We start from the raw sequence: 24,500 nt of genomic DNA, 5'->3' as shown, positions 1-24,500 counted from the left end.
ATACATTTTATAAATTCTTCTACTCAAATTACTCTGGGGTAAGGCAGGATGAATCCTTCTTTGTATCCAAGTAATCAGTTTCCAAAATAATTCCTTAATACTCTTCCAAAGGTGACTGAATTGGTTTGTCTTTGCTATTAGTATTTTGAATGCAAAAGTTACACACTTAAATTGTTTTGTTCCATTTTAGTTATTATCCATAATCTCTTATCCAAACAAAGATTATCAAATTACTCCATGCATATATATAGTCGTTGTTTAGAACCCTTGCAGGTAAATCTTGAACTTTTAAGAAAAGACGGTGGTACTTGAGAATTTTCCTGCTTTGGTGAGAACTGAGGTATTACCATTAATTTTTAGATGGGAAATGGTACTGTGATTTTGTTCGAAGAGAAATGTGCTATCTCAAATCAAGTAACATCTCAGATTTGCTCAAAATAACCTGGGGCCAAGTAGGTTGGGATATAGATAAAATATTAGTTTGGCCACAGGTTGCTAACTTTTGAAGTTAGTATAAAACCATAGTCAACTATTGTTCATTATATTATTCTCTTGTATACATTTGAAAAAACCCTGTAATGAAGTTTTAAAACTCCCATTTCAGCAGTAAAAGTTATCTATTATAAAAAAAAGTTTACAACAGAAAACCAGAGAAAAATACACAAACTTTAAGTCCAGCTCATATCCAAGCAGTTTCTGAAAATGATATCATACAAGAGGAAGAAAATAACTTACTAACACAACCTCACTTTTCATTAAAAAAGAAATTGGATATCTGAAATTAAGAGATAGTCTGAAAAGTGTGATTCTTAAGGTATTCTTTATTAAGATCATTAAAAGTTGTAGAAACAACTTTATATTATAAAGGCACAGGGAGACAGTTCTGATAAAATATTCAAATTAAACAGTAACTTACAGTACAAAAGACAATTTTAATGCACATACAAACCCCAAATGTCTGATTCAAAAATATTTTACTGTGTCTATTAATGGGCAATGATTAAAAATATAAATTGCTGCTGTATAATAAATATCTGATAGTGAACATCTTGATAGCAAAGTGAACAAAATATTTATTGCTTTTCACATACATATTTTTCCCTGTAATTTAAAATTCCTAATTCTTTTACTATCTTCTTCTCAATCTTTCCACATAATCTCACGGGGGAAATGGTAGTTATAACAACTACCTCCAGTAGCAATCACTGTTGGAAGTGTTTTCTCACTTCCTGTTCTGCAATCACAATCACTTTTCCAAAGTTAAGATAAATGTTTGCTAAACCACATAAAGACAACCCTCCATGAATGGCATTCTAAAGTTTGTAATGAACACATATTAAATATAAAAGGTGCTCTGTTTTGAAAATGTGTACTTATTTGTAGTTCTGAGTAAGTGGTGGATGTTTGACAAATAATTTTACCTGCTCCCCTCAAAAGTTTTCCAGAGTTGTAAAAAGTCAGCTTAGTAAAATTTCTAGCACTGAAATGTTTCTTTGAGGGCTAGTTGATATCTGTAACATAAGGATGTATAAAAAATAACAGAATGCAATCTATTCTATATTGGAGAGACCTTAACCTTCTCCCACTTTTTATAGTGGGGTTAACATTATTGATTTCATCATCCTTTTTTGTTGTAACCCAGTTATAGATGGTACAAGCAGAATTTCTATCACAACAGTAAAATAACATGAATGCGCCATCCTAACTCACGGCTATTTCAACTTAAATACCTACACTAAAGTATTTGATAATCATTGTAAAGTTACTTAACCATATGTCATGTTCAGACAGTGTGTAGCAGCTAGTAATGTGCCTGGCAAAGAGCTGACGGTCAATAAATAGTTGCCGAATGAATGAAAAAGAAAAGAAAAACTTGGCTTTGGTTGTGCACATTTAAATCACTTTCTGATTTAGAATAAGGTCAGTCTAGAACTAAATACTGCACAGTACACTAAACTTTGCTGTAAGCTAAAGCATTAATTCTAAACAACAAAAAAAGATCACCTCTGTGAGAGTCATTTTATATATTGTAACTTTTTAAAATAGCCCACAAATTTCACATGTTAATTTTTTATCCACATACTTAAATTTGATGTTTTGATGTTTAACAATTAATGGGGTAATGGAGACCAAGTTGGACAGACTGGCTATACTATGCTTTTCAATAAAAATTGCTAGTCCATCAGTAAATAATGTTATGATGTCCAATTAAATTAAAATGATGACTACCATGTTAATGTCTGCCAAACTATCAATGACTATAAGGTAGGGTATCTTTAAGTCACATATGCTTGGAAGCAGTAGCTTAACTTCTGAACATAAAAGAATAACCAGGGAGATCTGAATGTAACAGTGACAGTGTTCTATTATTGAAAGTGTGATAAGAAGAAGTAATAGGTGACCAATTTTAAAATCTAACCATGATACTAGATCTAACATTTCTTTGGCATATGCATTACTATCTTGGATTAGTTAGCATTTAAAATATACTGTGTTTTTTTTTTTTCCTCAGTCAAAATTAGCATTAAGGTGTAGATTGCTAGTATACTCTTCTTAAAGCCTTTTAAAGGACAAGATGACATTTTGCAACATATGCCAAACTTCGTGTTTAGTGTACACTTATAGGCATAGAGGGATGTAACTGTTAAACAGTCTTAAATGATTTCATGCAATGGTGAAACCACAGAATGTGGAGAGAAAAGTATTTACACAATAAAATATTCAGCTCTGAAAAAAAATAGTAAACCTGGGAATCCTGCCCTAACAGTAAATGTGTACCACATAGCACTGAACAAAAACTAGTTCAAATTTAAATAAACACCTAGAGTAACCTGAATATGTAAAATTTAATAAAAAAACATAAAAATGGGGGGGGGACACCTACACATCAGAAGGAAAAAGTGGCCTATAAAACAGGCCAATCTAACTTGACATTCAAAGTAAATGCAAGAGATTCACAAAATCATGATAGTAATGCAAACTAAGTCAAATACCAAGTACCCTTTGATACACAAGCCAATGTAACTATCAGACTCATTTCCAATAGCTTCACAATATTCATTAATCCACTCAGGCATTCAGGGGAGCAAAGCAGTCAATGACAGCTCAAGTCTCCAAAGTGTAAGAACAAACTTATTCGCAGAAGCGTCATGTAATTTTTGAAGTAACGTCTTATTTTGATGTTAACATAAGATCTATCAGTGCAAGTTTATCATCTTCTGAATGTATTACTTCCAAATTTCATTTTTCCAAACAGTTTTTGGTGGTTTAGTTTTAGCCAGTGCTATTTAAATGGAGAAAAGGAAAGTTCACCTTAGACTACCTCACATTGTTACTTAACTGTGCTAGATACTCTCGCAGTTCTTTTGCAGCTTGGAATCTGCCATAGCGCTTCTTTGGGTTGGCACACTCATCCAGCAAGGCCTCTAGGCGGCCATCTTTGGCAATTTCACTTGGTGGATCATGAAGGAGTCCTCCAGAAGTGCCACGCCAGGTGGCATGTCTGGATAAGAGGTTCTGACAAACAGCATAATAATTGTGGTCCACAGTCGCACGAGCACAAAGAATTTCTTTTGAAAATGATAAGCAAGCCTCCTTATCACAGTCATCAAATTTGCTTTCATACCATACATCCCAATTTTCAGGTTTATCTGTGAAAGGGGGAAAAGCAGAAAGAGAAAAATACATTTTAAAAAAGTTTTTATTGCTTCACAAAATACACTTCACTAATTAACACAGCAGTATTTGTTTCTACAATTGCATTATAATTTTAAACATTTAAATATATTAACTTATACATAGACATTTACTGAGAGTTAGCCAACATCAGGCTGAAAGATCAGATAAGGTCCCTTCTACTTAAGGGTTCAGTCTGGATAGAAACTTTCCACCATATAGAGGAAGTGCCATACAGAGAAGAAGGTCAGAATGCTACAACAGTACAGTAGTCTAGGCCCAGTATAAGTGCAAAGGCATGGACTTAAGGGATTGTTCCAGATGATTCAGGAGACAAGAAGTTCACTGAGGCTAGAGTATAAGACAAGTACCTGGAGAGAAGGTATAGATGAGGCTAGAGAAATAGGTTGAAACTTGTGTGGTCATGAACATTGTTTCTTTTATAGAAAGGTAACTGGAGGGCTCATGAGTGGCTCATTAGGTTCAACGTCAGACTCTTGATTTTGGCTTAGTCATGATCTCACAATTTGTGAGTCTGAGCCTGGCACTGGGCTCTGCGCTGACAGCAGGGAGCCTGCTTGGGATATTCTCTCTCTCTCTCTCTCTCTCAAAATAAATAAACTTCAGAAGAAATAAAAAGTAATTCCAGAGTGAAGATGGGAGGGACGAAGATGACAAGAGCCACTATTAATCCAGGAAAAAGCCACATTGTAGAAACATAGGAGACCAAAATTAACAGGTAAGCTTGAGTAAAGTTGAAGGTTCTAAACAGATGACAAGGTCAATAGTACTTATATAACAGGGTTAACATTTTATATAGAGAGAATAAATATAAAGTACCTATGAGGTATTCAGATAGGCATATGATATATGCAATTAGAAATAGACTTGAAACTTAGTACTTTGAAGTCAGAGGTACAGTACATGTATTTAGAATGCATCAACATATGAATGCTTGATGGAGCCAAGAGAAGAGCTGAATTATACTGGAAAGTGTGTTGAAACCAAAGGAAAGAAACAAAGACACGACAGAACTTTGGGACTTAAGGGGTGGGCAGAGAAGAAATTAGTGAAAAAATTCATTCAGCAAATCATTATTTGGATGTCTACTCTAAGGCAGGCAAGGGTATAATACTTGTAAACAAAATAATAGATGGTGCCTGCCCTCGCTGGCTTACAATCAAGTATGTGAAATGGACATTAAATAAACATTATCATAAATAGTGGAAAATGCTATAAAAGAAACATTAAACATTTTTTTAAATGTTTTTTTAAATTTATTTCTGAGAGAGAGACAGCGTGAGTAGGGCAGAGTCAGAGAGAGAGGGAGACACAGAATCTGAAGCATGCTCCAGGTTCTGAGCTAGCTGTCAGCACAGAGCTCCATGTGGGCTCGAACCCACAAACTATGAGATCATGACCTGAGCTGAAGTCGGATGCTCAACCAACTGAGCCACCCAGGTGCCCCGGAAACAAACATTTTTAACAGTAAAAAGGTTTATGAAAGAAACAATCCTCCCTACCATTAGATATGGTGGTCAAGTGTAACATTTAAGCTAAGCTTCAAAGGACAAATAGCTAGCTATATATGGAGCAAAGGGGGAGGCATTTTAGGCAGAGGTCACTGCATTATGGGAAAGCCCAGAAGGGAAAAGGTTCATTCAAGAAACCAAAAGGCCATTGTAGCTGAAGCATCAAGGGCAGTAGACAGAGGGATATTAAATGGGATGCAGATTAGGCCCTGGTAAGAAGTTTTATTTTATTTTTTCTTTATGTCTCTTTAATGTACAGAGAACATTACTCAGTCTTTCACTTGAAACATTTACAAATATATTACAAAATTTAAATAAAACCTTGGTTCACCTTAAGATCTCACATTTAATTTTTTAAATTGAAGTATAATAAACATACAAAGTTCTATTAGTTTCAGGTAGAAAACATAATGACTACTCTATATATTATCCAAAGCTCACTATGATATGTGGTCACCAACTGTCACCACATGTTATTACAATATTATTGACTATATTCCCTATGCTGTACTTTTCATCCTTGTGACTTAAAAGTTTGTATCTCTTAACCCTCTTTATCAATTCTGCCCACATCCCCTCTGACAACCATCAGTCTGTTCTCTGTATTTAAGAGTCTGGTTTTATTTTGTTTTTTTGTATTTCACACAAGTGAAATCATGGTATTTGTCTCTCTCTTCCTGATTTATTTCATTTAGCATAATGCCTTCTATGTCTATCTTGCAAATGACAAGATCTCATTCTTTTTTATGATTAATATTCTATCACACATACACACACTACTTCCTCTTTATCCATTCACCTTAGTTGCTTCCGTATCTTGGCTATTGTAAATAATGCTACAATAATCATAGGAATGCATATAACTTTGCAAATTAATATTTTTGTTTTCTTTGGAAAATAACCAGTAGTGGAATTTACTGGATCCTATGGTAGTTCTATTTTTAACTTTCTAAGGAATCTCCATATTATCTTTCACAGTGGTTGCACTAATTCATATTTCCACCAATAGTCCATGATGGTTTCCTTTTCTCCACATCCTCACCAACACTTATTACTTCTTCTCTTTTTGTTACTATGTATCCTGACTGGTGTGAGGTGATATCTCACTGTAGTTATGATTTGCATTTCCCTTATAAATAGTGATGTTGAGTATCTTTTCAGATGTCTGTTGGCCATCTGTACATCTTCTCTGGAAAAATGTATATTCAGGTCTTTAGCTTTTTTTTTTAATAGGATTTTTTTTAGTGTTGATATTTAAGTAGGAGTTTGAATCCTGTTTCGGATTCTGTGTCTCCCTCTCTCTGCCCCTCCCCAGCTCGTGAGCTCTCTCTCAACAATAAACATTAAAAAAAATTAAATTAAATTTTACCTGAAGGACAATGGGAAGTCATTTTAAAAACATTAATGAAAGAGTGAGAAGATCAGCTTTATGTTTTGAGAAACTATGTGAGTAGAAGGAAACCAAAAGAGGGAATAATTTCAGAAGCTGTTACTAATCAGTCACTTTATGAATTTGACAATTAGGTGGTTCCTAATGGTAATACAGAATTTTAAGTCAAGTTCTAATGGGTGGAGGCATGAATGGAGGCTAGAAGAAGGAAGACTAAGCAATACTTTTTTTGAAAAACAGTTGAAAAAAGCGGGAATGTGGACAAGTCTTAGACATATTTGTTTATGGGGAGGGAAGAGAAACTGGATTTTAAGGAGGGAGTAGGAAGTTGAAGATAACTAATGCAACCAGTACTCAGAAAAGGATCAATTCTGAAATAAAGAGATGAATATGTATTCTTTTTACTAGTTTAGATAATAAAGGGAAGGACACTGAGGGAGTTGCCACAGCAAAACCTCAGTGTCTGTGAAAGAAAAAATAAAGATCACTTCCCAGAAAGAGTACAGAAAAGAGAGTGAATAAATACAGTATTTTGTAAAGTAGATATTTAAAAACAGCCTTTGCCTGGGTGGCTCAGGTGGTTAAGCATCCAACTTTGGCTCAGGTCATGATCTTAAGGTTCGTGACTTCGAGCCCTGTGTCAGGCTCTGTGCTAACAGCTCAGAGCCTGAAGCCTGTTTCGGATTCCGTGTCTCCCTCTCTCTGCCCCTCCCCAGCTCATGAGCTGTCTCTCTCTCAACAATAAACATTAAAAAAAAAATTAAACAGCCCTACAATGAGACATTTCAAAAGAAGTACAGAGTTAAAGTAGCACTAGAGCAATGTTGACTGTATGAATACACTTGTGTAGTTGTATTCATCCAAGATTAGGAATTAGTTGGTATAAAACTGTGACATGTAATCTGAGAATGTCTGGATAAAAAAGTAACAAGAAATTATTTTTACTAACACTGAAATGAAAATTTTAAAAGTTCAGGTAAGCTGTACAACTTTGTGAATATACTAAAAACCACTGGATTACACACTTTATTTTTTAATTTAATGTATATTTATTTTTGAGAGAGAGAGAGAGAGAGAAAGATAAAGAGAGAGAGGGAGACAGGGTACAAGCCAGGGAGGGGGAGAGAGGAGACAGAGAATCCGAAGCAGGTTCCAGGCTCTGAGCTGTCAGCACAGATCCTGACATGGGCTTGAACTCACAAACTGTGTGATCATGACCTGATCAGAAGTCAGACGCTTAACTGATTAAGCCACCCAGGCACCCCTGATCTGTACACTTTAAAAAAGAAAAGCATGGTCGAATCTGCTGCAACACTCACAAAGGCAGGAAGAAGGAGGTGGGGAATAAAGCACGCTAGCGGGCTGTCTACTCCCTGTGGTAGCAAGTCAAGAAATAATCAGAAAGTAGTTTGGTGAGTATGGAATCAGAACAAGGTACTGGGAAAAATCAAGTATTTAACAGAATCAAGACAAGATCATGTAAAAACCTAAGTGTCAAACTAATAAATTTTTGTTACTTTCACTGCATTCCCCAAGTGCCACACAGTTTTGGTCTGAGTTTATCAAAAAAATCCTCATAGGACAGGAGAGGAGGGGACTTAAAATATAAGGCGTTCACCATAGAGCTACAATCTTTCGATTTCTCTTACTAAGTAGATTAATTACAGAGTTACAATCTTTATCTCTGACATTTTAAAATTCCTGTGGCATTTAATTTTCAAAACACTTCAGGTAGTCTGCCCACCTATCCTATGAAAAGCTCATAAATAAATTGAGAGAAAAAGATGTAATAATGTCAAACTGAAGTTTGGGACCAACAGTGCTAGAAATCATCTAATGGTTAGAAGAAAAAAAAAATCACTGTAGGAACCCCACAGAACAACGGAACATAGAGCATCACTGTAAGAGATCCCACAGAAAAAGACTTCCATGTTTACTCTGGTAGTCTGTAACTATATAAAAACTTAATTCTGCGTTACATTCCTAAACCACAGAATGTAGCAGACTATATAACACACACACACACACACACACACACACACACACACACACTATATCTATGTCCATTTGAACTCAAGGGATACTTTTTACTAAATATGGAGAAACTGTGACTAAAAGTACAAGTATAATAAACTAGTATTTGTTTACTGACACTGGCCAAGTAAAACAAAGAGGCAAGGCTGCCATCTAAGAAAGAAACTAAAGGTTTGTTTCATATAAATGTAAGCTCTCTTTTGACATACAAAAAATGTGTACAAAAGACAAATCTAAGATTTATATACTTACTTTGTCTAATTAACCTTTTGTCAGCAACCAAAACATTTTCAGCATCCACAATGATTACCTTCCCATCTCTAGGACCAACTGCAAAATTGTCAAAGCTGACATCCAGGAGGTAGAGTGCAAATTCAAAGTCATTGTTTGTAAGCTGCTCTGCTATTTCCATTAATTGCCAAGCGAGGTCAACTCGTTTCTCCCATGGTGCATTAAAGTAACTCCACAGTTCTTCTCCAACATAATTTACAGCCACCATTCTTCCACAAGCTCCAAGATACTTTGCAAATGGCCAACCTTCGTCAGATGGAAAACTCTACAAAAGAATGATCTTCATATTATAAAAGATTCTGATGAAGATATCCTAGATCTACACCCCAGATCCTCTTGGCAGAGAGGCATGCACTTGGGATTTCTTATTATATTGAGGAGTTGAAGAGAGATAAAGTTGATTTATTTTCTAATTCATACATTACTATAGAGTTAAAATCATTTTAAATAGGTAACTTTACATTATTAAGCTACGCTAAAACCGAGTAAGTCTTATCAAAATTTCAGAACCAAACTGATTGACAAAACATAAGCCATCTTCTTTATTACCAAATCTAGAAGTATTTAAATTTTCCTTTATCTAACTTGTTTAAGTACAATCAACCATCCTTTCTTTTGAATGAATAGCACTACAGACCTATTAGCCAGCAAGCATTTACCAGGCACCGCACACTGCTGTGTTGGCAAGAAAAGTGAATGAACTAAACAGAGAATCTCTAAAATAAAAATTTTAGGAGAGAAGACAGATAGCAAGCAAGTAGTTTTGAGTATAATAATTGTTAGTTATTAAGAAGTGGTGTAGGTCCTAAGACAGCATCCACAGCAGGCAGGGGGTAGAATTTAGCAAAGGATTCATAGAAGTGTCTCTTACCCTATACCTAAGGTTGGTAAAGAGCACTCTGATATCCTATTGATGCGACTTGTACTCCCAGTACCAGTCCCATGTTAGTTGTTTCTCTTTCTACTGCCACACTATTTTCTGTTCACCTTTAGCTCAACTTCAAAATTATTTTTTCTCCTAATCTTAGCAAGGTTTTCTAATGGATTTTGTAATCACTGGGAAAATTCATTTGCTAAAACAAAAGTCTTCCATATTGATGAACAAGTTACTTTCAACCCAAAAGTCAGGCATTATCTAAGATACTTTCCCATGCTAAAACACCCAAATACAAAAATAAGCACTGAGTGTAAAAGGATGAGAAGTAATGTTTTAAACAACTCTTTGGAAGATAACATGACTAGAGGAAGTACGTGTTATGTGCCATTCCTTCAGCCTAGCACCTTTCTTTAAATTGGGGGAAAATTATAAGATGATATTTACAGAAACATTGCAGGGGAAACAAAGCAAAACACCGCAAATATAAATACAACTTACTTCTATTGCTAAAAAATGAACAATCTATGTACACTGTAAGAACCAGAGATGAGGCTTTTCTTCTTGGACTCCTTATGTAAAGAAGTAATATTAACCCTAAACTTTTAATAAAAATGAAAAAAGTTAAAAAGTTAAAAACTTTTAACTCCTTATGAAAAGAATATTAATCTTAAACTTTTAATAAAAATGAAAAAATTCAATAATATCCTTAATATTAAAATTTTTGTCAGCTTTAAAGCAAAACGTTCTTAAACCTATTTCATCCATAAGTATCTATTTTTATTTGTGCTTCCTTTCAATGTAACTATTAATGAACAGTAACTGTACTTGTTCTTTGTATCTGTAACTTTAAGTTTTAGTATCTGCAGTTTTGTGACAAAACACTAGTTATATAAATTAAAGATATGATAGTATGAATCTTTAAATATAGTAAATGAATTGATTCCATTTCAATTTAGATGCAACATCTACTGATTCATTAGCAATCAGACGGAAGCACCTTTTTCATCTTGTATCTGAGAATTTATTTCATTTGGATATTGTAAAAAGTGACAGACTGCTCATGTCCAAAGTGAACTGCAAAAACCTGTTTGCTAACCATGTGTTATTTTCAACTTTTTCTCTCAATTTCAAAATACCTCCATGACCCTGAAAATTTACACAAATGATTACAAAAGATTTAACTGTTTCCCAGAAGTATTCATGTACAAAGTCTCTGACATAAAAAAAAAAAAAAAAAAGGAAAGCACTAAAAATTAGTAAATGTGAGATTATATAGTTTTGTCCTTCAAAAAGTAAAACAAAAAAAATCCCTCCACACACTATTGGTATATTATTCACATGCCATACTGTAAAACAGATACAAACATATCTTTGTGAAAATAAAATGGTCTTTGACAACAGGAGAAAAGGGAACCCTGCCAACATCTGCACATGTACAAATGCCTCCTTGTTTTTGGAGACATTCCAACTGGCAAACAACAGTCAAATATACACTTCATTACTCAAGTCCCTCATAGAAGAGGATAAAATATATGAACAAATGTCACATCGAGCAATTTTATATTCATACAGTGATTTTTGACAATGTTAACTGAAATCCTGTTATGCCTCATGTTAAGAACAGCATTATAATTCTTTCACATAGCTTGCTATCTAATCTTTTGGAAGAATTTTAATAAATGAATTCACACCACTAGTTAGTTCAGATGACAGAATTTTTTCATTGTATTATCAAAATAGTCATATTTCATTAATGAGAAAAGAATTCTCTTGAACACACTATATAGTACAAAGAAAATGCTCCACATTTCCATGGTCAAACAGAGTTTGAGAGACAAAATTTTAAGATGTTAGTTACAGTGTGGACTTGTTAAATATATCAAGCAATGAGAAACACAACTTCTTACTTTCTGATTCTCAAACCTCCACAGGGCAAAAACAAACAAACAAACAACAAACAAAACAAAAAAACCACAGTAGCTAAAATAAGAAGTTTATTGCTGAGGTCCACAGTTTTATTTTAAAATAAATCTTAAAATCAGATTTTCAAAATGCCTAGAACAACAGACATACAGTTTAAAGTAACTGGGCATGAATGTGTGTATTTTAATGAGTTATTTACAGTTGAAAAAATATGTACAAATACTTTTCATCTGAAGGAAGGAGTCTTTAAACTTGGAATGGTTTAAATTCTAACTGAACTAGAGGCACTCTAACTAATTGTTCATGGTTTTTCACCAGACCTTAAAGTACATCAAAGTGTAATATGTCAAGTTTTTAAAACTAAGTATTAGTTTAAAAATGTACAAAGGCACAAAATAGTTATAAAACTATTTCCATTACTGTATTTTCTTTTTAAATAAAGTTGGTGAGCACCCAAAGAAAACTTCTAGGAGTATTATTAGTAATGTAAAAATTAAATGGAAACTTAAGTATTAAGATACACATGACTAACTGATAAGATTGAAAGAATATTAAATGCCTTCACTGTTAATTTATAAAATAAAAAGTATTTTGAATATGAAACCTAAGACAAATCACTATCTCTCTTTCTCTGTCTCTTTTTAGTAACAGAAAACTGCAAGTTACCTCTTGGATACTTAATAGAACCCATATAATACTAATAACAATATTACATGCATCAACAGTAGCTTAAAGTCAAAGTTACAGAAATAAGTAAACCACTAAGGTCATCTCCCATTTTAAGAGAACGTAAAATGAAGGTGACATAAAATGTACATAATTGATATTAAAGTTCAGAAAATGTAGATATCTTACACTGTTTATGGCATAAAACATTCTATAAAATTTTTATATTTAAAAAACAATATAAAATACAAGTAGAATAATAATAGTCTTGAAATCACAAGCCTAGCTGTAAGGTCCACCTTCACTCTGCATCTCACTAATGGTGACTGTGGCAAAGCCAAAACTTCTTAGTGCTTTACCTATTCCTCTGTAAAACTGGAATAATATTTGTACCACTATATATATTCATCAAGGCAATCCAAGGACCAAAAGAAAAATAGTACAAAATGTACTTTGCAGATTTAATACTACTTTATAAAGAAATGCTTACCAAAACATTTTATTTTTCCTATTTACCTTATACTTCCTAAATAAATCTGTTAAATAAGAAGTCCAAATATTCATCAAGAGTTCTGCTTCTTTTCATATCACTTACTAAAAGGTGTCTAGGAATAATGAACATCTTCCAAATATAGTCAAGAACTACCAACTTAGAAAAGCATCATCACTGTCCTCTAGTCGTTTCTAATTTACAATGAAATATATAAATTAGTTACCAACTTTAAGAAGTCATAATGAAAAATGTGTAGGCATCCACAGACACTAAAAGGACACAAAAAATTAAACCTTGGTAACATATATACACATAAACTCAGTATTGTAATTTACTTTTCATTTACAATAGCTAAGCACAACAAAATAAATTTTAAATGCTTAAGTAATTTTCTGAAGTATATTCTACAAGTTTTTAAATTGGAATTGCAGGTAAGGGATGGTAGGTTAACCCATATTCCACTGACTATATAAATAGCTGGAGTAAATAAAAGAGAGTTAAGAGAGTCAGTGAGGAATGAAGAGAATAACATTTTTTATTAAAAAATTCTATACCTAGCCTAAAACCATAATGAAATACTAAGTAAACAGTTGTAAATAAAACATAGTCTCTATTCTCAGGAAGCTTTTTCAGCCCTAGTTGGGAGGATGGTTATTATACACACATTAATTCTAAACTACAGAATTTGTTACAAATTATGAAGCAGAGTAGCTGAGAAAGAGTAGAGACCTATTTCAGATTGTGTGGAAAAGGGCAGCCTCTCTAAAGAAGTGCTACTTAGGCTGAGATCTAAGAATGATCTAATAATGCTTAATAATATTAGACAGACTGGGGAGGGGACAGTCAGAATGTTTCAGTTACACTGTACAGCCAGAAACCATATTCTCAGACCTGAACAAAGGCCAAATCACCTTCAGAAAAATAAATGCGGAGGAAGGGAACAGTCTTCAGGTAATAGTCTGGAGAGGGAGGAAGGGAACAAATCATGTTGGGACTTAAGGAATAAAATACAAACTTCTCAACATGGTCTAAATGGTTTGGAAAAAATCCCAAAACCACTGGAAAAAAAAAAAGTCTTAACATTCAGAAATAATTGTACATAATAGAATTAACAAATATCCTGTGACATGCTAGTCTTAAAAAGTTTTTACAATTAAACAAAAAAACCCCCACAAGTTTTTACAAAATCATAATACCCTTTAACTACTGTCTTACCAGATTACGAAGTTCATTTTATTCTATTATGTGAGAACAGTCATTTTAAAAAGACATACAATGTACAAATAAAACAGGTAGACTAAAATAAAGTCAACTCTAGCACTTGTGATCTTTTTCTTTCTCCTTATATGACCAAAAGTAGGGTTTGCATACTAAATTTACAAGATTATACTTCCTTTAATACAAGAAATAAAGTATTTTAATGTTTACTACCTCACAACATTCCATTAAAAGGATTATAACTTTGCAGTTCACCTGAAGAAGAGATGTATTATAAGAGTCATTTTGTAAAGAAGAAAATTCCTAGTAAAAAGAAGCTGACTTGAAAAAAATATCAAAAGATACGATCTAAAATCTGGCTACAGGTTTTCTACAGAACCGGCATTTCAACACAAACAAATTAAACTTGGACATGCTTACAGAAAATGAGTGTTACCAAAAGAATAGAAAATGCTAAAAGATTCAATTTAAGTTTCAAATTATTTTTAAAAGCCCAAATCTGAACAAAATCCCATTGTAGTAATGCATGTTATAACAGCTGTTCATAGAGATTAGTCAACTGTACTGGTGACAGACTAATGTGTTCACAGTTTTGTGAACTGTCTGGAGGGGAACACAGTAAAATTACTGGGATGATTTAATGGTTACCTAATATTTGCTAAAATTTCTCTCTGAGACTTTAGGCTCTTAATTTATACCGCCAAATAGTGGCCAAAATCCATTGTAAATACTGTAGAATCTTCATAATCTCAAGACTTTCAAGTTAATAATTATTCCATTTACTTCATTAAATAACTTTTTAAAAAAAAGTTTTTATTTACTTATTTTGAGAGAGGTAAAGAGAGCGTGTGGAGTGGGGCGGAGAACAAAGTGAAAGGGAGAGAGAGGACCCCAAGCAGGCTCCAGGATCTCAGCAGAGGGCCCAATGGGGAGCCTAATGCAGGGATCAAACCCATGAACTATGAAATCATTAATTACCTGAGTCGAAGTCAACAGTCAGATGCTTACTGACTGAGCCACCCAGGGGCCCCTGAATAATTTTCTGAATGCCATCTTCCACCCACCTCAAATTCCAACAATATTAAGCAATGCCTTTAAAATGCCAAGGTTATGTTATTTCACTGAATACCATGTCCAACTGCTGTTTCTAAAACTGGAAACTAATGTCAAAATGCATCAACAAAAATTTTATATAAGTTTAATAGAAATTAAAAGTCTAAGATGAAGAAATACAGTCTCCCTACCAAAACAAAACAAAATACAAAAACAACCACTTGGCCACATATTTTAAATATGCATAACTTTACTAGTCTCAACTGATATTTTCTTACCTGTCACAATCAGAAAGTGTGATCCACATTTCTAGATTGAAATACAGATCTATAAACACCATACTCAAACAATGACTTCCACTAAAACAAAATTTCAAAGAAAGAAAAAGGATATAATAAGCTTCTTTTGGACCCACTAATCTAAGAATGCTACCTTGCTTTCTTCATCAAGACTTGATTTCTTTTAAACAGTCTGCCAAGTAGACCAGTAAGTACTAACTTACTTCCCTGGTTCTTTAATACATAAGCTGAATTAACATCACCCTACCCACCCCCCCCAAAAAAACCCCAAATATCTTCTGGTAGAAAAGTATCTCTCTCTGTTATACCTAATGCCTGGTTTTAGATTTGTATTTCTGTTGTTCAATATAGTCAAAACAAAACTCTTGGTTCCACTACCCCAAAGCTGGGCTTCCTCCATAATAAGGAACTACTTACGAGTTAGTTGCTCAGACCAAAATCCCAGGAGATATCCTTTATTTTTCCCTTTCAATCATACCTCCACCGATCAGCAAGTCACATGAGCTCCTTCTCAAAATATACTGGTTCTGTCATTTTTATGACCTTGATCGCAACCATCTTAATCCAAAACACCATGCTCTCTCCCACACTTGTGCAAAAGCTTTTCAGATTTCTCTTACCCTTTACAACCCATTCTACACAAACCAAGCACTACTCAAAACACCTCTATTGTTTCATATTGCTCTGAAAATAAAACTAAACTCTTTAAGCATGGTTACAGGTCTGTATAGGATATGATCCTTGTCTCCCTCTATGATCTTCTCTTCTACCATGCTTTCCTACTCCCATGTCCAAAAACACTACCCTCAGATCTTGTCCAAAAACACTACCCTCAGATCTTTGCACCATTTGCTTTTTCTCTCATTATTCACACCTCAGCTAACCTGTCATTCTTCCTGACCACCCAGTTTAGAATATTCTATCCCCAATCCAATTCTCCATCACAAGAGTCTGCTTTGTTATTTTTATACTATGTAAAATCTGAAATTATCTTGTTTTTTTGTTTGCTGCCCACACCTAGTGCCCCAGAACACAAATGATGCACAAACTGTGACCTGCCCTGTCATCTTCACTGTATCCTAAGGGTACTATAGATCAGCTCCTGAACTACTGAGCAGTGCCACACAATTCTTGCCAGATCTTTTCACCTCAGTTAAAACTCCAAATGTGCATGAGAAAAGCAAAACATGAAGACCCTGAGGCAACACACCTACCTGGGTTGATAGATAATTTTTTAAAATCCTTTTTAATGTTTATTTTTGAGTAAGACAGAGCACAAGCCCGGGTGGAGCAGGGAGAGGAGACATAATACAAAGCAGGCTCCAGGCTCTGAGCTGTCAGCACAGAACCCAACATGGGGCTCTAGCTCGGGAACTCCAAGATCATGACCAGAGCTGAAGTCAGTCACTTAACCGACTGAGCCAACGAGGCTCCCCATGATGATAGACAGATCTTTTAAGATTCTGTCTCAGAGTCTAAGAAAATTAGACCAGACCTAACTTTCATTTCTGTACTACTTAGAATTATTAAAAGTGTAATAACTTACAGAGAACAGGTGAACTATTTGCTTTTTATTATTGAATCTTTATCATAAGCCCTATTTCCATAATAGTTGTTCTACTTCATATGGAATAAATCCCTAACCCTTTTCATTACTATTCAAAAAACTTTTAGTCTAAAGCAGCTACAGAGGTATTTATGATGTGTATACATGTAAATAAGGGAACATTTTGAAGGTTTGTCAAAGAAAGATTAAAATGTGTATTTCTAAGATATCAACGTAATGTACGAAAGAATGTTTCAACTACTACAGCTATCTAAATATTGATTTGCAAAGTAGTAACATATTGAAAAAAACTTTACATCTTATGTATTTTACTGAATAATCCTATCTCCTTTAATCTTTAAAACAATCTTGTTAGATAACTGTTATAATTCCTATTTTATTGATTAAAAAATCCAGACTCTAAAACTTTAAGTGATCATTTAACAGCTTGAGGTAGCAAAGAATGCTATCACAATACTGTCCCTACCACTCCTTTCCTCCCCCTGACCCCATCCACAGGCAAAATCCCGTTTATCCTTCAGAACTCAATTTCTCTGTGAAATCTTCCCTGGTATCCACTCTTATAAAGATTCATTAAGATGTCCCTCCCTAAATGAGTCATTTGACAGAGTGTAGGTACCTTTTTATTTTTTTTGTAGGGCTTATAATGCTATGGTGATTGTAATATTCATTTATATACCTACCTCTTACATAGTAAGCTACCTGCTGCCTAGACAGATCCTTTGAATCCAGATATCTTATAACTATTTACCAAATGAACAAATAAAGTTCAGTTCTTCTGACTCTAAGTCCAGGGCTACAAGTCCAAAGAGTTTCCAGGTATTTCACAGATAACTTTCTCTCAAGAATCAATTTTAATAAGGACATACAAATTGGGTAAGACGTTTGATTACATAATTTCAAACCATTCAGGGTCTATGACTGGGATGAGTAACTATCCACATCTTACACTAGTTATTTATAATTATTTACTAAAGTTCATTGTTAAGTGCAAGGAAAATGCAGGGCTTATAGTCTAAGGTCATAGAAGTTTTATACATAATGAGTGGAAAGTTAAGAAAGAAAACATGTCAGCATTCTTTGACGTTAGCAGTAATTACTGCAACATAGGAAGGAGGCCAGAGACCATCAACTAGAAAAAATAGTAAATAAAACCCAACCTGATGATCTGCTGAGAAATTGACTACCCATGTCTGGAAAGCAGATCCCCAAAAAGTAAGCTTATCTATTCCCCGAGGAGTATGTGCTGAGGAGTATGTGCTGATCCATGTGATGGAAATGTGAAGGGAAACAGAAGATCAGACAAAAGAACAAAAAGGATCTCAGAATTAATAATGGTGAGAAGATATGAATAAATTCAGAAAATAGGCCAGTGGAGCAAAATAATTTTGCTCCACTGATCTGGAAGTGGTGCTTTCCTAAGAGTGAATGACTGTTTCTACGGGCTTTCCAAAATAAAAGTCTCTTTGTTGTTGATGTGAGGTATACAGAATTATTTTATTATTTGTTTTTCATCAAGTGTTGATGCAACCGCTGATTAAAAAAAACAAGAATAAAACCTCTACATTTAAGGTTATGAATTAGATAAAAAGTGCTCACTTAGAACTACTTAGTCAGAACCATCTCTGAGCACTAAATCTGGGAATGCAGTTCTCTCTAAAGGGAGAGAAGTAGGTGGCTCCCTCCTTAAGTTACTGCTTGCAAAGAAACTCCTGAGGCAGTCTGGAACATCCTTCCAAAATTTTGCTACTGTCCCACAAGACACTTGGCTACATTTAACTCCATATTTACTTTTTTCCTTTAAAGGCAATCTTTGTTTTTTTCGTTTTGTTTTAATCTGATTGTGTGTTTGTAAAAATTTGGGAGGAAGACAAACTTGAAACAGGGTTCTCCAACCTGGCCGCCTTCTCATACCCTCTTATCAGGGAGAGAACAAGCACCAACCCCCCCAATTCTCTTTTAGAAGTTTAAAATTACCAGTTAAAGTCAAGCTTAGAAAAGGAGAAAAAGTAATTTTTTGAATCAAGAGTTTGAGACTCAAAGTAGATTGGGGCTAAAAAGGAAAAGGGCCTATTCCAAATAGTCTCAATTTGTAGGTAAGTAAGTCCCATAAAGAAGTTTATCAACTTGCCCAAAGACAGTTGGCTAAATGGCCATAATCTTTTGTTTACTTCAAAAACTGTATATAAGGCAGTACACGTTAAAAATATTTTCTCCCTTAAGAAGGACTTGTTGAGGACAAAACAATATTCACTCAAAGTTTTCTGTAAAAATTCATCCTGTAATATAGGAATGGATGAAATTAAAGTAATGGCTTATAGTCTAGTAACTACCTTTAAGGTGATCCATATTCCAAACAAGCTCAAACCAGCTGATCAAATATACTAAAGTTACTTTTACCTTATTTTATATCTAATACTGAGTACTTACTAGGCATCTGGCACTATACATTGTTTTGCATGTATTATTCCATGTACAAGAATTGAAATAAAAGTTAAAAATCCATAGTGTTTAAGTGACAGTTACATACTCTAAAAATCAAGGAACTCCTATTAAAACCATGATTCAGGGGGCGCCTGGGTGGCTTAGTCGGTTAAGCGTCCGACTTTTGCTTAGGTCATGATCTCGTGGTTCGTGGGTTCGAGCCTCGTGTTGGGCTCTGTGCTGACTGCCAGCTCAGAGCCTGGAGCCTGTTTCGGAGTCTGTATCTCCCTCTCTCTCTGACCCTCCCCTGATCACGTTGTCTCTCTCTCCTAGAAATAAATAAAAATAAAAAAAAAATAAAAAAAAAAACCATGATTCAGAAAATTTTGGACAAAGTTCTACAAATGTAGCGAAACAAATTCCCATTTCCTCCATCCTAAACAAACTTGAGCTTTCTTTATTTCTATAAATAAGACTATCATCACTATCTCTAGGTGAAGTCAGAGATATAGTTTGGGCTTCAGGAAATACAGACAGCATTTTTCTCTAACATACACATACACACAGCTTCTATAAACTCAAGAATAGGAAACTACAAATATTGGTAGAAAATGTACCAATAAAATAACAGAAAACCTCCTGCCATCTTGCTAAACACTTTAAAATCTTGATTTTCCAATATTCCAAGAATACTATTAACAACATAAAATAAACTAAATCCCTCTCTCTCCAATTTTTTCATAGGATTAGGGCATACTTATAATTAAAACATACTTGGTAAGGTAAAACTGTGGAAAAAAAAAAGTATCAGAGTAAAAGATAAAGGTTCTAACATTTTGTTGCTTGATGTTCATAAAATTTTTTTAGAAGATGATAATCCTATGCCTGAACAACCTTCCTTTGAACTAGATAAGTTGCTGTAAAAACTAGTAAAACTATCCAACAATGACAAGGGAGTTGTACTTTCATACTATTTCATACTGGGAAGGCTGAATTACAAATCTATACAGCCTTACATACATACAGTATGCGCATAATAGGTCTCACAGACATATAATAGCTTTCATGTCTTCTTTCAAGACATAAAAAGAAAATTCAATTTGCTATTTCTTAACATCGGAAGAAGCAATTTTAATGGGCTAAATTTACATATATTTTTCAGTTCTTTCTTTAGTACCTATCAAAGGAGACCTTTAAATATTTATTTTGGAAGCATGTTTACCAAACTGGAACTTTTGTTAAGAGTAGTTTGATGAAGTCAGTTCAAAATACTTGTATTTTTTCCAAAGTAGTTTTTGGACAATATAAGAAAAATCTAATTTGTGACCAACTGTCCAAAAATTCAATAAGTAGCTCCCTCTCCTGGAAAAAAAAAAAGCGCGTTTCTTTTTATGCTGTTAAATACATGCTTGGATATTTAAAAATATTTTTTAAAATATATGAACCAATAAGTACGTATATATAGCCAATGTTCTATCATTATTAATACTGCATACTACCACAGCTATTTACAGTTTTATAGAAACTGTATAAATCCTAAAATTATATATGTCTACCTAACAGAAAGTAATAAACATCATTGATTTGACTTAGTGTGTAACAGCCTTTTACCTAGTCACAGAATTTTAAGATTCTTTTCACTTTAGTGGTCTACTCTCAATTACATTGTTCATACTTCTTAGCTATTTTTTTCCCCAACAGATGAAGGGGTTCTATAACGACAGTAGCAGCAGCTCTATGAAAATCTCTTACTTAAAAATAAGTATTACTCAACTTGCTTGTCATCATGTAAAAAAACCCCAACATACCAATATGAATGACTGGTATTAAAGACCTCAAATTTATATTTCTCATATCACTTAACAGAGAACTAGGTTGTCCGAATTTAAAATGTAATATACAAAAGTCAAAATTAACAATGTTGATAAATACATTTCCTAACAAACTCTTATCCCATAACCCATCTATCACCCACCCACCTGATCAGAGCAATTGTGTCACTAAGTTTAAATTAGAAGAATACAACTGATTTTTTTAAAGTTCTTTACCACTAAAGATGAAAACAGAAAAAGAATAAGTTTGAGGGAAGAGCTAATCAGAAAACAAGATACAAGCACACTTGGCTATCTCAACTACAAAGTAAACTGAAAATGTCAAGAAAACTTCAAAATTCAAATAATATAAAAACTTCCCAAATAAAGCAGATTTACCATCGTGTACACTGAATGCCAAGATATTTTTATAAGGAAGTGGATATATAATGTTCTTAAAATATTAGTCCTAATATTTGGTTTCTAATACATCAATACTCATAATTAGCTGATAAAAATCTTTCAATAGGTACCCACTATTACAAGTGAGAAAATGTGTACTAAGATAGCTCCTTACTTAAAAATTTTGACAGACTATCTGCAAGTACACTGCTGAAGCTTTCTACAAGGACCAAGCTTGCTAATATAAACTTCTATTTCTCAAAGAAAAAAATGAAAAAAAAAGTTTCAACTCAAATGTATATGCTATAAATATGGACTTAAGCTTTACAGACTACTTTTATTGAAATTATTTGAGAAAATAATTTCTTGGAGGGAAGTTTACCCTCTAAGTTTTATATACCATTCACTGTTAAAGGGAGTAGTATTTAATATGCAATCTGTACTTTCTATGTGACCAGTTATATACATCCTATGACAACTTAAAATTTAAACAGACCTACACTGAAGTTTTGAGGCAACGTATTATTTCCTGTTAAAATTACTTGCCTGAGCTAATTAAACAAAGCTGGGTTCTCTTAGCTAAGCTGGGTGGAGAACTTGAGAAAAGAAATATAAATGAATACCATACATTCCTATTCATGCACTTCAGATTAAAAAAAACAAAACAAAACCAAGAATACTGTACAACCACACCCCCGACGAGTGACAGTCTCAGCACAACAGAAAGAGAATGAAGTATAACAAAGTTACTTGTGATTAATTTTAAGTCATCCTCCCCACCTTGTATTTGATAAACAGAAAACAGGTATGGAAAAGGAGCAAGGTAACTTTCCTGCAGTGAACAGGAGGGATCACAAGCTCACAATAATCGCCACTATCCAAGGACATCGCACTGAAGCTGGGTGGGAATGTGTAGAGACTGTAACGACTCCAATGGTCAACATTTTTTTGGGGGGTTTTCTTTTCTTCTTTTGCGGTCACCAGTGAGAAGATGCCAACCTACTCACCCCTAAAATGTACGTTTGTTTTCAGAGTAAAGTCACAAGAGAGCCAATAACTCAACTAGACCAGAGATGAGAATCTCCTAACCTCCCGTTTGTCACCCTGGCCTAACATGTCATCTTCTTCCTGCAGCCAAATTACTATATGAATACGGCAGGTCACAGAATCAGGATGAAAATGTCGGTCTCGGCCTCAAACTCTCCCAGCCGAAGTCCAAAGATGCCTTACTTTCTCCCCTTCCTACTCCCACTCAAAGCACGACTCATGAATTAACCCCATCCCTGACCACGGTCTCCACTGCCCAGCTTTTCCTCAAATTAGATGCTAGGTAAATGAGTTAAAGAACAAAACAAAGACATTGGGGCCGAAGTTAGACCAGCCACAAGGAGTACTGAAGCGGAGAGCAAACGCGGTCCAGGAACACTTGAGAACTAAGAAGGGTCCAAAGGCTCATAAACAGACTACGCCGTGGAAGCGCAAACCCCGGCGGATACAAGCGGAAAGGCAGGGAGAAGAGCCCAAGGAAACTCACCGGAGAGACATTTTGGGAACGTACAAGACGCGCTCCCTCTGGTGTTTAAAGGATCCGCAGTCAAATCCAAGATGCGCCCGTGTGTAGGTGCCAAGAGCCGACTCTCCACCAGTCAGGTCGCCCTCCGCAATCCGTAACGGCGCCCAAGGGTCCCCCAAGGGCCACCCCCTTCCCACGCCTGCAGGCTGGCCCAGTCGGGCAGCCGCTAGGGTCCTAATTGGGCAACGAGAGCGAGTGGAGCCACTTTTCCGACTCCAGTCCGCCCGCGCGGCCCTTCCCCGCAGGACGCCCCCCTCCCGGGCTCCGCGCCTACCTGTAGCACCAGCGGCTCGGGGTTGAAGGCCAGGGTCAGCAGCAGTTGCATGCGCTCCGAGTCCTTGAGGTTGCGCAGCAGGAAGCTGCCCGAGTCCTTGGTCTCCGCGTAGCGGCGCACCAGGCGATCGAGCAGGCGCTGCGAGGGGCAGTGCACCAGGTCGGACCAGCCCTCCACCGCCTCGGGCGTGAGCAGCCGCACGTCGCCGTTGAGGCGCGCGAACTCGGTGCGGGGCATGGCCTGGAGCAGGTCGCAGCGGGGTCGGCCGGTGGCCCGTTTGCAGATGCTCTGGTCGAGCTGCGCCAGCTCGCGCTGCGAGCCGAGGCGCTTGAGCACCACTCGGCGGCGGCCGCCCTCGCGGGGCTCGCCGTACTGCGCGAAGTAGACGTTCTTCACGTTGAGGAAGTCCAGCAGGCGCAAGCGGCCCCACGCCTCGAACACCACCTGTCCGTTGAGGAAGCGGCGGCACCAGCTCGTGCCGAAGCACGCCGGGCACTTATTGAGCTGCAGGAAGCGCCGGTCGGCCAGCTCGTTGCGCTGCCAGGAGGCGAGCAGCGACGGCGAGTGCAGCACCATCAGCACTAACAGGCTGCCCAGCGCCGCCAGCTTCAGCGAGCGGGACAGGCGGCCCAGCTTCGGGGGCACCAGGCGCCACATCCCGCCCGCCGCCCGTCCACACGCACCCGGAGGGCGAGGGCACCCCGTGGGCGCCCCCGCCGCGCCGAAACCCGGAGAGCGACCGGCAGGGTCCCCGGGCGAGAGAAGGAGCGAGGTCGCGGGCTGGGGCGGGAGGCGGAGTAGGTGTGTAAGAGAGAAAGACGGGGAGCGGGAAGGAGCCGACCAAAGCAGGCTGCGAGTTCCTCAGCAGTCACTAGACTCCACAACTCTCGAGCTCCCTCCTCCGAGCTCCCCGCCCTCCGACTCCGGCGGCGCCTCCTTCAAGCCAACCAAGTTATAGAGGAGCGGGAGGGGGAGGGAGCGCGGGGACCCGGCGGCCG

The 24,500-nt window shown here is 36.1% G+C and overlaps 1 protein-coding gene across 2 annotated transcripts; it reads right to left on the bottom strand.

Annotated features, from left to right (window-relative positions):
* Positions 1 to 801: 801 nt before the first annotated feature.
* Positions 802 to 24,468, bottom strand: DIPK2A (divergent protein kinase domain 2A). 2 transcript variants are annotated; one of them, XM_039222377.1, is made up of 3 exons: positions 23,503 to 24,468; positions 8,884 to 9,187; positions 802 to 3,650 (listed from the first exon to the last, which is right to left on the bottom strand). In XM_039222377.1, exons 1-3 carry the CDS (start codon positions 24,157 to 24,159, stop codon positions 3,319 to 3,321), a joined length of 1,293 nt encoding a protein of 430 aa, XP_039078308.1. In that variant the 5' UTR covers positions 24,160 to 24,468; the 3' UTR covers positions 802 to 3,318. The 2 variants fall into 2 exon arrangements, with proteins under 2 accessions (XP_039078308.1, XP_039078310.1); XM_039222379.1 differs by lacking the exon at positions 23,503 to 24,468 and adding an exon at positions 23,190 to 23,278.
* Positions 24,469 to 24,500: the final 32 nt, after the last annotated feature.

This window comes from Hyaena hyaena, unplaced genomic scaffold (genome assembly GCF_003009895.1).
Source record: "Hyaena hyaena isolate Hyena2069 unplaced genomic scaffold, ASM300989v1 scaffold_1118, whole genome shotgun sequence".
Classification (NCBI taxonomy): Eukaryota; Metazoa; Chordata; class Mammalia; order Carnivora; family Hyaenidae; genus Hyaena; species Hyaena hyaena.
This window is presented reverse-complemented; position numbering and strand designations above follow the sequence as displayed.